The 13,482-nt window shown below is 50.3% G+C and overlaps 3 protein-coding genes across 5 annotated transcripts; 1 reads left to right on the top strand and 2 right to left on the bottom strand.

The window, feature by feature from the left end:
- Positions 1-354: 354 nt before the first annotated feature.
- Positions 355-7,731, bottom strand: RPL3L (ribosomal protein L3 like). 2 transcript variants are annotated; one of them, NM_001277559.2, is made up of 10 exons: positions 7,694-7,731; positions 6,623-6,815; positions 5,844-6,012; positions 4,863-4,998; positions 4,000-4,186; positions 3,263-3,423; positions 2,901-3,002; positions 2,517-2,612; positions 1,897-2,016; positions 355-472 (listed from the first exon to the last, which is right to left on the bottom strand). In NM_001277559.2, the coding sequence occupies exons 1-10, from the start codon at positions 7,694-7,696 to the stop codon at positions 416-418; spliced, it is 1,224 nt and encodes a 407-aa protein (NP_001264488.2). In that variant the 5' UTR covers positions 7,697-7,731; the 3' UTR covers positions 355-415. The 2 variants fall into 2 exon arrangements, with proteins under 2 accessions (NP_001264488.2, XP_046756596.1); XM_046900640.1 differs by having other exon boundaries at positions 6,536-6,815.
- An 852-nt stretch (positions 7,732-8,583) lies between these two features.
- Positions 8,584-10,234, top strand: NDUFB10 (NADH:ubiquinone oxidoreductase subunit B10). Of its 2 annotated transcripts, none has more exons than XM_046900949.1 (4): positions 8,584-8,894; positions 9,090-9,228; positions 9,545-9,684; positions 10,022-10,234. In XM_046900949.1, exons 1-4 carry the CDS (start codon positions 8,645-8,647, stop codon positions 10,120-10,122), a joined length of 630 nt encoding a protein of 209 aa, XP_046756905.1. In that variant the 5' UTR covers positions 8,584-8,644; the 3' UTR covers positions 10,123-10,234. The 2 variants fall into 2 exon arrangements, with proteins under 2 accessions (XP_046756905.1, XP_414844.2); XM_414844.7 differs by having other exon boundaries at positions 8,584-8,792.
- A 440-nt stretch (positions 10,235-10,674) lies between these two features.
- RPS2 (ribosomal protein S2) lies at positions 10,675-13,438 on the bottom strand. Its single transcript, NM_001277164.2, has 8 exons — positions 13,322-13,438; positions 12,970-13,128; positions 12,751-12,840; positions 12,397-12,504; positions 11,697-11,870; positions 11,457-11,616; positions 11,039-11,130; positions 10,675-10,796 (listed from the first exon to the last, which is right to left on the bottom strand). Exons 2-8 carry the CDS (start codon positions 13,123-13,125, stop codon positions 10,716-10,718), a joined length of 861 nt encoding a protein of 286 aa, NP_001264093.1. The 5' UTR covers positions 13,126-13,128; positions 13,322-13,438; the 3' UTR covers positions 10,675-10,715.
- Positions 13,439-13,482: the final 44 nt, after the last annotated feature.

A 13,482-nucleotide genomic window follows, 5' to 3' on the forward strand; every position in this document is an offset into this window, starting at 1 on the left:
TGCAGGAGATGGCAAGGGGACAGACAGTCAGTGAGGCTGGGCATAGACAGGCAGCAGAGAAGCCTTCTACTCCCTGCTAGCACTTGCTCTGCTCTGGAAGAGAGGAAGGGGATTCCTTCACCGTGGTTTAAGTGAGTACATGTAGTGAAAAACTTCACTGGGCCATGGAAAGGGAGGATCCAGAGGGACAGAGCAGACACTTGGCTTCCCAGATAGTCCCTCTCCATAAGAACCTGTTCCCAGGTGCTACTTGTACCATCCCCAGTGGCTGAGGTGCCTTGAAGACACACTGCTGCCCATAGGAAGCACTGTACATGGGCAAGACACTCCTCCAGAAGGAAGACAGGCAGCAGGCACAGCTTGAAGACCCTTTATTGAAGTTTGTCCAATTAGGAAACATTGTGTATCTCATCCCTTACAGCTCTTCTTGTGCACCTGGCTTCACTTTCACCAGGTGTTTTTTCTGAGGGCCCTACAAGAGAGAAGTGAGGAGAGGTCTAAGTGTTAGCAGCACACAAACATGGTTTTCAGGGCTGTGTATGAGCTATGTGGAGCACTACTGCAGCTTTAGCCCCTTTCTGCTGTGCTAGGCTGCCACTGGCCTGTGTTTCCCATCTGGTAGCCCTGTGCTGCCATTCACCAGCAAGCCCGGGGGCCTTGCTAGCCCTGCAGAAATCACAAGCAAAAAATCGTAGTCTTGCACAAAGGGTTTGTTTATCTGAACTACACATTGCCAGCAAGAGGCAGTGACCTGCTTGGAGTCACCCAGTTGCTGTATGAGCATGAGCAAGGTAAGGCTTCCCATAGCCAAGGGCACAGAATCTCATCAGCCAACTCAGCGAGCAAATAAATGGGTTTTCTTGGATCAAAGAATTCCCATAGGAGCAAGTTGAAAGAATTACTTTTGTGCCAAATTACTTCTAGTCAAATGTAAAGTTTTATCATGTTGTTAATGGGGGAACCTCTCACCTCACAGTAGAAAATGGCAAATAAACCACCCAAAACCAGGTAAAACCATCCCCTGTCTCTGAGCTCCATGTCACAGCTATGCAGGACTTACAGTGACAGCAAGAGCAGAACACAAATATTCTCACTGCAGAACAAGCTCCTGATGCTGAGCTAAAGGAAAATGGCTTAATGTCTAAAAGAGTTCTGCTAAGACACTGCATAATCAATCCCCCTGCCCGGGGCTAAGGAGGCTTAGCTAGCTTCACAGAGGATTTCTGGCTGACAGACCACATCCAGACACAGTTTATGTCTGCCTGGTATGCAGCAGTTGTTTCTTTCTTTTCTGCTAGCTGCAGGCCTAGCTCACTAAACACTTCCTCAATTTTGTATTCAGACATAGGCACCAGCCTGGTGTAGGTTGCAAAACTATTCGAGAAGCTATGTTTGTATTGGATTTATTTGGCCCTGGATTTAAGAAAAATATACTGCTTGGCCTTTTTGAAAGCTTTCTGACAGAAAAAATCACAAATTTGTGGCTGAATTTGACCCAACCTTTTCCGCTTAAGAACATTAAAGTTTTAAATCACTCCAAACAAATCAAAGAAGTGCACAATTACGAGTGAAAGGGACCATATGTCCAATACAGTGCTTGCCAAGTTAACTGCTTGTTTAAAACATCCCATGGTGAATGGGAACTGGTTGGCCATATGGTATATTACTTGCTAGTTGCATTGTCTTGGATCACTCAAACGATCATCATGTTCTTCCTTAGCATAATATCTGCTGCATGAATTGAATTCATGTTTGTCTTTTATGCAAGACGGTCCCAATCACTCAGTTGGCTGTTATTATGTCTAGAAGCAGATGCTTGGCTGGAGTCAGTCAGTTGCTTTAGCCCCAGCTGTGAGCACAGCCCAGCAGCTGGAGCTGGTGCACAGCGTAACTCACCATGAATGCACGCTTCTCCTGAGCTGTCTGGAAGCAGCCGTGGCCAAACTTGGAAGTGGTATCAATGAATTTGAGTTCAATGGCTTCATGAGCTCGTCGGCGTGTGTGCACCAGAAGGGACTGAAAGAGATGAGTCACAGTGCATCAGGCTTATCTTTACAGAAAATCTGGATATCTGCTCTGACGGAGGCAGTGCTCAAGTGCCCTCAGTGCATCCATTAGACAATTAGCTCCACGAAAATCTGCTTTCTCAGAGGAACACCCTGGTGCTCAGATGGCAGGTGATACCTTTGCTTGCAGAGCTGCTCTGAAACAAGCCTGCTCTTTGCTTTGCATTTCATTTCCTCACCATCTGTTTACGGCCAAGGCTTCCACTTGCAGCTCCCCCAGCCACACCCCCAAAGGTACACCTACATTTGTCTGCACACTGCCATGGTCAGCCACTCTGCAAATGGTCTCACTGAGCACCATGCTCATGTGCCACACGTTCTCTGCACACAGCATTGAGAGCCCAACCAGTCTCACTCCCCAGCATTCATGGGCTTCATCATTCTCCACGTGGTGCATCTGTTAGTGGAGAGCTACAGTCAGTCCCTCCCCAGCACCGGCTGCGCTCTCACCTTCCGCAGAGTGAGCACACGCTTCTTTGGGCCCACGACGCAGCCCTTCAGCATGAGGAAGTCATTGTTGACCTCCCCATAGTGAGGAAAGCCACCCTGGAGGAAGAGACAAAGAGGGTTGGCAGGCAGGCAAGAGTACTGGATGGGAATGTGACAAGCTGGTGACATTTTCTAGTAGAGGAAGGACCAACTGTCCTTCAAGCTATCTAAACTGAACACCCTTCAGAACAGCCACCCAGTGTCACCAGAGCACTTCAGCCACACTGACTGTATTCCTTCAGTGGAATTCAAATCATTTCCTATACAGCTATGTCCTGCCAAAGAATTACTTCTCTGACACAGACTCCTGCAGCCAGGGCCAGTTTCAGCCCTGTTACCCCCTACCAGAGGTGTAATGGTCTTCTCCGTGACATCATAGTTTGTTGAGGCGTTGTTCTTCACCACTTTGCCATCTTCCACGTGGATCCCGTGGCCAATGCGGAAAATCTGAGAAAAGGAAGGAAATGGCATGGTGACTTTAGTGTCTTCTCACATTGCTGGACGTCACAGGGACAACAAACATGATTATCACTGAGATGTGCCCTGTGGTGCACCCTTTGAGCAGGAAACAAGCACCTGAAGAGATATGCAGAATGAGAGCCCTGCACATCTCTAGGGTAACATAAAAGAAGCTGTTGGGGAACTGAGGCCGTTGTGCAAAGAAGGATGGTGACAGCATGGAAGGGAGGTGCAGTGCTGGGCCATACCTTCTTGTTGAGCTCCGTGCGATGGTGGTAGCCCTTCTGGCCAGCCCGAGCAACAGAGTAGCCAACTCGGGCTGGGTGCCAGGCTCCAATGCAGGCAACTTTGCGCAAGCCCTTGTGTGTCTTCCTGGGGAGCTTCTTGGAGTGCCAACGGCTTGTCACCCCTGCAAGTGTGACCGGATAGGAGCAATGAGAACACTGGGGGGTAGGGGAGATTCAGGGCTGGTGTCTGAGTGCTGGGAGGGAATGCAAAGCGAGGAGAAAGTCTCATCGTTCTTCTGAAGTTCACAGAAGACGCTGTGTTGGAGGGAGACCAAGAGGTGTCATTGCAGTGAGGGGCCAGAGCACAGAACTGTTCTCACTTCCTATGGATCTGATCAGACTGCGATACGTTCCTGCTGAGCATATCCATGCACCCACAGAAACACCCACATCTCCACACATGTGGGGTTTACGAGAAGTGCAGTGCCTTTACATCCTCACAACACTTCTAGGCCTTCTGGGAGGACTCTGGGCATGACAGACAACATAGCCAACACTGACATAAAGGAAACCACACTCTGCTACAGCGTAAATGCACGCTGTGGTTGAGATACACAGGCTCTTTGCTACTCCCTGTACAAGAAGTTGGTGGGTTCTCAGCATGGCTCACACTCTTCTCCCCCCAGCACTACCTTGTAGGCAGCATAAGGTAAGAAGGACAAATCCAAGCCCCTGGCAAGGGTCCTCCTGCTTTGTACCTTTCATCCCATGCCCTTTGGTCACACCAATGACATCAATCATCTCGTTCTGGCTGAAGACGCTGTGCACAGAGATCTGCTTCTCCAACCTCTCACGAACCCAATCAACCTTCTCAGCCACCGTCCCACCATTCAGCTGAATCTCCATCACGTGGGCTTTCTTTTGCCTCAGTGGAAGCAGCTTCATCTGTGTTAAGACAGTATATTAAGGCAAAATGTTGCCCCACACCCTGTGAATGTGCAGGCAGGGCTGCAACACCCACCACTAGTGAGAGGAACAGGGAGTGAGCAGAGCCAGCTCCCTACCACCCCTCCCTACAACAATGTCAACCTCTTTTATGAGGGCCAGTGTCCTTCCCCGTGCAAAGCCTCCATCCTCCCCACTCCTGACACAGTGGGACTTTAGCTGATGCTCTGCACCAGCCACAAGTGAAGTTAAGCCAGCTTAGCTCTTCCGCAGGCTCCATTGCAGTTGCTAACTTCAGGGATCAGCACAAAAATGGGCCCTGTATATCCAGCAATCTGCATCTGGCAAAATTGTGCCTGCCTGTGAGTTATTTTTTTCCCAACACTCGACACCAGTTGCTAATTTGAGGTGATCATGAGGCCTGAGGTCTCTTGCTGACACAGGACCCACCCTGTGTCGATATCCAGGCAGGGAGCTCTGCTGAGCCTGGCTCAGATGGACAGGACTGGTGTCAGGAGGTGGCTGGAAAGGGCAGCCAGCACCTCCCACTGTCTGCATGCTATTCCCCACAGCCTTTCATCTGCTTCCACAGGCTGTCTCCTCTGACCCCATCATGACACCCCTTGTGCCAACCTCCCAGCCCTAAGCACTCCCTCAAGCTGAGGAAGACCCTGACCTGTGTGTGCATGATGACACGAATAACCTTGCAGTATTTTTTCATAGCTGCAAAATCTTTCTCCAGCTGCTTCTTGCCATCCTCATCCTGCCATTTTTTGCAGTACTTGGTGAAAGCCTTCTTCTTGCTCTTGTGCCTACGGCAGAAATGTTTAACATCCATCAAGAGCTCAACAGTGAATTGATTCTTCACTATACCTTGAAAACTAAACAGCATGGGGGACAGAAGGTCCATGCACCTTCCTGGAGGCATAAAGTACCCGTGGGTACCTGAATCATCCCAGGCTCATGAGAGAGGGCTCTGAGGTAGGAAGAGGTAAGCAAATAATAAGCTGCAAAAAGGACTGCTAATTCAGACCTTTCTGCATGAAGAATCCAGTTGTCTCCCACTGACTGGCTCAGTGCCATTAAAATACAAGCACAAAATCAGAGTTAAGTGGAGAAAGGAGAACACAGCCTTCAACAAGGATTGGAAGCATGTGGTGGGTGGATCTGACGGCCAACAGGCGCTTCTGCAGGAGACACGATTCCCATGGTTATGAAATTCATGTTTCCATTTTCCTCTCTGTCGGTGTGGGATTTGGGCTGTTACTGTTTACAAGGGCCAAGGGTCACATTCTGCATCAATATTCCCCCTGAAAAATCTGTTTTTCCTCCCATCTTCACTTGGTGCCTAAGCTCAAACATCTCAGTTTAATAAGGAGTAGATGGGCCTGACCTACACTAATTAAAATGGACTTGCAGCATGCACAGTGTATGATGCTGCAGAAAGCACTAACTTGGTTCAACTATTAAAATAAATTTACATATGCATATGCTGATTCCCAACATCAAGCTGTTTGCAGTATCTCTCTGCATGACTAAATAGCTATTTCATTCCACCCCAGAGCCAGCTGCTAGTAGCTGAGCTGTCTGCAACATCTAGGCAACACAGAGAGCCTGCAAGGGACCCCAGTGACACTCCACCCAGGGAGGCACGTACCAGTTCTTATAGAAACGTCGTCTGCACTCATCACTGATGTGCTCAGCAAAAACAGTCTTGAAATTCCTCAAGCCCTTTGGTGTATCTATGTACCCCACAACTCCCACCACCACCATTGGTGGGGTCTCAATGATGGTCACAGCCTCCACCTCCTCCCTCTTGGAGATCCCTGTAAGATAGCAAAGGGAAAAATGATCAAATTCTTGCCTGGGAGCAGTTAATGGTCTATGTGTCTGGCCCACTAAGCAGGCAGTAAGCTGGAGGCAAGGCTACACCCTACTCTCATTGCTAGATCTTCCAGCTCTTCCTTCATCCACACGTCCTGCTGGAGATTCATGCAGGGCTTGACCTTCAGGCACCCAACAGGATAAATCCTAAGGCTCAGCACACTTTAACCCATCTTCTGCACGTTGGAAGGAGCAGTACATTGGATGCCCTGGAGTTTGGCTCCAATCTCATAGTCATCCCACAGGGTAACACTCTAAAATTCCCCACCAGGATGTTTCATAGTGCCCAGCATTTGTCAGAGTGCTTCTGCCAGCAAGATCCAACAAACCACCAACCAATAAACTAGCGTGGGGACTTCCTGGAAATCCCCAGGCTCAGCTCACATAGGCCATGTGATGGCCTTTGGCTATCAAATATCTGGACAGTATCACAGGACGTAGCCAAGAAGATATGTGCTCCACCACCTATTTCCATGAGCAGCCTTTCCCAACAACGAGCCTGCTCCCTCTCTTTCCTCCTGGATAAGATCCCCTCCTTCAGCCAATCCTTACTAAGTCCAGGCCTGTGCACCTCCCGCAGGGTATGTGTCATGCCAGCTTTGTAGCCCATGAAAGCCGTCAGGTGGACTGGTTTGCTGGGGTCATCCTTAGGCCATGTCTTCACCTTCCCTCGGTGGCGACGGCTTCTCTTGTGGGGAAGGAAGCCCAAGTGGCCATGCCTAGGAGCAGAGAATTTGCGGTGGGACTGTGGAAAGGAGAAACAAAAAATATCAGACTCGCCCTTGGGTCCCAGGAGATACTGAAAGGACTGAGCCCAAAGTACAAGGGGAAATCTCCCTTTTAACATCAGCGAATACTGGAAGGATTCCGGTCTCTTTCTCATTTCCAACATGAGAGAAAGAATTTGTAATGGCACGGGCTTTTGTTTACGGTTCTACCACACGCATCAAAGAATTGAGTAAATCTCTGGACAAATGGTGCAGACTCACTGAAAACAATCTTTTTCCTTTCTGCTTCAACAATTTCAAGGAGAAATATGTTATTTAATAGGTCTGCTGTTACTGTGATGTTAACTGTAATTATTAATTTTCATATTCAGAACCATCAAAAAGGGCCTGCTCAGAATTCACAGGGTCACATTCAATGCTCTGTCATCAAGGCAAACGGCACCAAACAAGCACAGCTAACAATCGGAAGAAACCAGAAAGGATGCCCAAAGGAATCAGAAATAAGAACATGTGCAGGTTAAATATGTACCTTGAAACCAAATTAGAAGAGCTAAATATACAAACCCCAATCCCAAGGTCAGGTTGTGCCAGGCAGAGAAAAGCAACAGCATTTTAGAGAGACATTGACAAATTCTTATTGTACTGGCTTCAAGGCAGGAGAACTAGGGGCCAGCCCAAGCACTGAGGAGTTAGATCTATGCCCACACTGCAATTCCCTCCTTGCAGACCAGTTTGAGAACGTGGCTGCACCCTCCACCAAGCCTTTTTTCCAACCCAAGTGGAGCTATGTCAGGTCCAGCCCCACTTCAGCTGCACTAATTTAACCAACAACCTAGCCCTGCTCACTGCCCCTTTCCATGCAATCCAAAAGGCAGCAGTGCCGAGCTTTACAAACCATGGGACGTCTTCAGCCCAAGTCGGCGGCAGGAAGAGGCTATCACTGCGTGCCTCTCCTGTTTAATACTTAAGACACAAATTTAGCCACTAGCTTCATTGGGTGCGATATTCATTTCACACTTAGCAAAGCTGCCAGCTTTACTCTAACAGTTGGGATGTGGTAAAGGTCAACTGCTGGTGTCTCAGTTTACGGCCTCCCCTCCTCAAGACCAGCATGAATGGCTCCAATCACAACAGCCTCCCAGCTGCACACAGCACAGCCAAACTGTGAGAGCTCCTTCAGGGGGCACAGCCAGTGGCCAAACTGCGTACAGAACTCCTGGGTAGGAACAGATTAAGAAGCTCTACATCAGCCCAGGAATAAAGGCTGTGATTCTTTCTGGGATAGATTAAGCCAGCCGGCACAGTGAGCACAGGCCCTGCTGTGCACCAAGTGAAAGGCTGTGGTGAGGTGGGCGTCAGCCTCTGCTCTCAGGTAACAGCGACAGGATGAGGCAGTGACCTCAGGCTGCACCAGGTGGGAAATTAGGAAACACTTCTCTGAAAGAGCAGGCAGGCACTGGCGCTGTTGCCCAAGGCAGGGGTGGGGTCACTGTCCCTGGAGGTGCTCAAGGACCGTGGAGATGCAGTACTGAGGAACACCATCAGTGGGCATGGTGGGATGGGTTGGACTTGGGATCTTCTATTCCAACCCTAATGGTACTACATTTTTATGCCGGAAAACGTGCAGTCGTCCCTCGCCCAGCCGCCATCTTAGCCAGGCCGCGGGCAAGGCGCACCTCCCCCACTCCCGTCAGGCCGCGGGCGGACTACAACTCCCAGCATGCACCGCGCCCCGAGGGAGCATGCGCAGAGCCGCGCCCTCTGACCTCTGCGTCCGCCGCCGCCGGCGCTGTGTGGGGCGCCGCCATCTTCTCGTCCCCGCCGTCCGCTGAGCGCCGCCGCCGCAATGCCGGACGACCCGGACCTGGAGGTGTACAAAGCACCGCCGAGCCGTACGCCGGTCACGGAGAGCACCTCGGCGCTGCCCAACCCGGTCACCTTCATTCAGACCGTGTTCAACTATGTCATCGACGCGCCCGTTACCTTCGTGCGAGGTACAGACGGGCTCGGGCACACCGGGCTGAGCGCGGCCCTTCCGCTCCCATCGGAAGGGCCGCGACGCGATGTGGGGACGGGGGCATCAGTACGGGATGGAGGCAAGGACACGGCCACCGGGACAGACACAGGGCCACGGGGACACAAGGACACGGCCACCGGGACAGACACGGGGACACAAGGGTGGGGGCTCAGGTGCTGGGGGGACGCGGTGCACGCAGGGGTGGTTGTACAGACGCACCGAGCTGAGCACACACCGGGCTGTGAGGTGCCTGACTGTGCCGCTGCTGTTGCAGAGTGGATCGAGCGCCAGCAAGCCAAGAACAAGTCCTATTACTACCACCAGAAGTTTCGCCGTGTGCCCGACGTGAGCGAGTGCTTGGAGGGGGACTACCTCTGCTTCTACGAGGCTGAAGCGCAGTGGAGAAGGGACAGGTACGGCTGGCACAGGGCTGCCCCCAGCGGGCAGTCACAGAGCGCTCCCCCTCGGTCAGCTGTGGGATCTTGGCTTGGAATCATGTGGATTTTGGCGTGTTGAACGGCTGCATAAGCCACTCTCTACCCCTTTACAGAACACTGGTGGTTATAGTCCTTCTGTCCCCTGCAGCCTGCTTAGCTGGGCAGTGTGGCATTTGTGTCATCCTGCACGGCCTGGTTTCTGCAGCACTGAATTTCTCTATAGTATCACCCCTTTGTTCGGCTCTTCTGTAGTCCATGTGCTGCAGTTGCATTCCTATTATCTCCCACACAGGTTGGTGGATCAGCAAATCGTGGAGATAGTCCGGGAAAGGCTCGGTGCATGCAAGCAGAGGGAAGGACCAAACCAGTTTCAGAATTGTGCCAAGGAGGCAGAGCAGCTTGCACAGGTTACCAAAGCCTATCAGGAAAGATGTGAGTATAGCAGCCTTTACATCTGCTCTGTTAACAGCACATGGGGAAAAGGAGGGTTCAAAGATCTCATCTTTGTGCTAAAATTCCCTCTTGGCAAATGCTGCAGATCTGGGCTCAGTGCTTAGATATGCCAGACCCACTAGGCCTGGGCAGTGGCATTTTAATAAGTGCAGCACAGAGCATTTGACACTCTTGCAATACCCAAAGCTGTGTGCATTTCTCTCAGCACTGCAGCTTGCATTGTCCTAAGTGCCAGGCTTCTCCTGGGTCAGACCTACTTCCTCCTAGCTGCTGAGGGCTACTTTTCAGACTTTCACATCATTACCTTTCCTTTTAGACGGTGATCTTGGTGTCCACGGAAATGCCAGGACATGTCTGATGAAGCAGAAGCACAGGATGATAGAAGAAATGAAGGCGCAAGAAAATGCATCTCAGTAGATCTGGATACAGAATAGTTGGCACCTCCCTCACTGGTGCTTTTATCAAATCTTGTGTTGCATCTGTGAACTGTGATGCTGTACAATAAACTTACAAACCCAAACATCTGCCACACCATTAGCACAGACTCATTCTTTGAAGAGGTGTGCAAAAACTTAAAATTCTTTCTTTTCCAGATCTGCATTCCAGGTGGTTGCTACCACCCTCTAAACAGTCACCTCCAGGCACCCACCCCAACTGTGGTACCCTGAGGTGTCCCTGCTGGATTTCTCCACTACCACAAGTCATTAATTCTGCTCTACTCAGTCATGTGAGGGAGCACCCTCAGAGTAAATGTGCTGTGAAAGGACAGTATAAAAGCGTATTATATTCCCCTCTCTTTAGTTACAAACTCCACTCAGGAGTAACACACAATTAACAAGGGTTAGTGCAAAACATTCTATTCCACCCAGCAAATATTCAGGCTGTAGCTCACAGACTTGAGCCTACTCAGATCCCAAGCACAGATTTAATCCAGCTACCCAACACACAAAACATCCAATCAAACCAATCTCTTGTCCACTGACCACTTTATTGTCCTGTACAAAAACCACTTAAGTAGTTGCCACAGCAGCTGCCTGGGTTCTCTGCACTGAGACTCTGGTGTGGGTCTTAGCCAGATGATCAGTGAACTCCTGGATAAAAAGAAAAAACAGCATTTATTTCTGTAAACCACTGGCACAGCCTTCTCAGCTTTGTAATGTTTCAACAAGGTTTGTACACTTGGGTGGGATTTTCAGGTATAATGTACTGTTACTTAATATTTCACTTATTGCTTTTTCCTTGGACCATGAAATACTATTTAGGTACTAGCCTAATAAGTTTGGGCTATCAGGATAACGTGAGCTGGGAACTGAAGGAAGTGTTGCATGTGTACCTGGTAAGGAGACTTGGTGAATACAGTCTCTTTCCAGAGGTCGGGAGTCAGGTAACTGTATGTCTTGGAGATGGCATCGAAGGTGGCCTTAGCTATGGAAAGAAGTTAAACATTGCACATCACTGTTACAGAAATGAACTCCTGTACCCACTTATGCAGCTCCAGAAGTGTAGAATTTCAGAGGAAACAGAGAGACCATAAGAGGATCTCTCTGTTATACTCTTAAAATTCAGTTTCCTTTCTCTCTCCATTTACGACAGTTACACTACTTCAAGCAAATGCAACCGCGCAGATTGGGAGATCAGGAGCCTTCAATTTAACATGGATTTAACAATACCACGGCATTATTTCCCTTTCAGTAACAGAAAAACAGCAACACATACATAGCTGAACTACAACGCAATAACCTCACACTTACCAAAGTTGCCAAGTGTGGCAGTACAGCCCCTGGCTGAGGTATAACAGTCATCGATTCCAGCCATCATCAGCAGCTTCTTCGGAACAGGGGCAGACACGATGCCTGTACCACGAGGCGCTGGGATCAGACGCACCAGGACAGACCCACACCTCCCAGTAACCTACGAGCACAACAGGTTACAGCTTCCACAGCACACACTGCAACGTGACTCACAGGCAATGCACAGTGAGTTGCTCTTACCTTGCAAGGCACAGTGTGAGGCTTGCCGATCTTGTTCCCCCAGTAGCCTCGTCGCACTGGTACGATGGATAATTTAGCCAAAATGATTGCCCCACGAATAGCAGTAGCAACTTCTTTAGAGCATTTAACACCGAGACCAACGTGGCCATTGTAGTCTCCAATGGCAACAAAAGCCTGAAATTGAAGGAAAGTTTTCAGTCAAGGATGTTATGCACGATCACTCTCTCAGAACATAATCCAGCAGCATCTCACAACAAGTAACCAGAAGCATGAGATCACTATTAAACAGCTACAGTACACTACAATTAAGCTGTTATTAAAGCAGCTCCTACAGCTTCTGGAGTTATGAAGATTAGTAAGGTGCTGAATGGGCTGCCCAAATAAAATGTGGATGCCCCATTCCTGGAAGTGTTCAAGGCCAGGTTGCATGGGGCCCTGGGCAGCCTGGTCTAGTATTAAATGTGGAGGTTGGTGGTCCTGCCTGCAGCAGGGAGTTGGAGCTTCATGATCCCTGTGGTCCCTCCCAACCCAGGCCATTCTGTGATTCATTATGTTTGAGAAGCACGCTTCTCCCCTTACAGTTTTGCCTTCTATATGAGAAGTAATGAAGGAGGAGAACGGGGTTTTAGATTCCTGATACAGCCACAGCTATTACAATCCCAGCAATAACCAAGAAAAAAAAATCCACAAAAGAGATTACCTTAAACCTGGTACGCTGACCAGCACGAGTCTGCTTCTGGACAGGCATGATCTTCAACACCTCATCTTTCAGAGAAGACCCCAGGAAGAAGTCGATGATCTCTGACTCCTATAAGATCCAGCCATTTAATCACACAAAGCCACACCTCTAAGCTGCAATCCCCACACAAAACAAAATAAAACACACAAATCTCACTGCTTTTCTCTATAAATGAGTCCAGAGCAAATCAAATAGCAACAGAGCTCAACTTGAGCATGCTAAATAAGAAGTGCAGCAACTAATACCAACTTCACAGTTCAGACGGAGATCCTGCAGCACACTGCTCGCCAGCCCTGAGCACCCACAGAACCTCACCTTGATGGGAAGGGAGAAGAGGTAGATCTCCTCCAGAGACTTGATCTTCATATCCTTGACCAGGCGACCAAGTTTGGTGACAGGAATCCACTAAGGAAGGAACGAGTACATGACAAAGGGCTAACAGCAGCTTCCAGGGGAGCGGGGACTGGAGGCCAACACCACCCGGGACAGCCCGACATAAACCACCCCCCCCCCCACCCTGCAGGTTCCACTTACTTCTTTATCCTCCGCCTTGCCACCACGCGCCCCGCGGCCTCTCCCTCGGCCCCGACCACGGCCGCGCCCGCGGCCCCGCAGCCCGGTCCCGAAGCCGCCGCGGAAGCCCCCTCGGGCGGCTCCCGCCCCTCCTGCAGCACCGGCGTCGTCCGCCATTTGCTATACAGAAAGAGAGGCGCGTTAGCCCAAACACCGTCACCCTCAAGTAGAAATAACCGCGCGGCGCGGTCACAAAGCCCGGCCGGGACCCATCCGGCGAGACACGGCCATCCCCGCGCCGCGGGCAGCTCAGATGGGCGCGGATAGAGCGGAGGTCTCACAGAGACACCGCCCAACCGCCATCCGCACTTACGTGTTCGTAGAGTAGAAGGCCGCCACTTCCCCCCGTTCGATATTTATACTCAGAGAGTTCTCGCGAGAACACCTCCCAGGGGTGCCAGCCCGGCGCGCTGAATGCAGAATACACTACAGCGCGGAGGGGGCGCCATCCGCTTACTTATACAGGGTGCGGGG

Source organism: Gallus gallus, chromosome 14 (genome assembly GCF_016699485.2).
Source record: "Gallus gallus isolate bGalGal1 chromosome 14, bGalGal1.mat.broiler.GRCg7b, whole genome shotgun sequence".
Classification (NCBI taxonomy): domain Eukaryota; kingdom Metazoa; phylum Chordata; class Aves; order Galliformes; family Phasianidae; genus Gallus; species Gallus gallus.

Excerpts from the sequence above, each read along its gene's own strand:
- RPL3L (XM_046900640.1), bottom strand. Across the intron at positions 2,017-2,516 it reads GTGTGCTCACTCTGCGGAAG|TCCCTTCTGGTGCACACACG; the intron begins GTGAGAGCGCAG and ends CATCTCTTTCAG. Across the intron at positions 473-1,896 it reads AGGAGAAGCGTGCATTCATG|GGCCCTCAGAAAAAACACCT; the intron begins GTGAGTTACGCT and ends TCTCTCTTGTAG.
- NDUFB10 (XM_046900949.1), top strand. The coding sequence starts at position 8,645 with ATGCCGGACGACCCGGACCTGGAGGTGTACAAAGCACCGCCGAGCCGT. Across the intron at positions 9,229-9,544 it reads GCGCAGTGGAGAAGGGACAG|GTTGGTGGATCAGCAAATCG; the intron begins GTACGGCTGGCA and ends TCTCCCACACAG. Across the intron at positions 9,685-10,021 it reads CAAAGCCTATCAGGAAAGAT|ACGGTGATCTTGGTGTCCAC; the intron begins GTGAGTATAGCA and ends CTTTCCTTTTAG.
- RPS2 (NM_001277164.2), bottom strand. The coding sequence starts at position 13,125 with ATGGCGGACGACGCCGGTGCTGCAGGAGGGGCGGGAGCCGCCCGAGGG. Across the intron at positions 12,505-12,750 it reads TCTTCTCCCTTCCCATCAAG|GAGTCAGAGATCATCGACTT; the intron begins GTGAGGTTCTGT and ends TGGATCTTATAG. Across the intron at positions 11,131-11,456 it reads TGCCACACTTGGCAACTTTG|CTAAGGCCACCTTCGATGCC; the intron begins GTAAGTGTGAGG and ends TTCTTTCCATAG.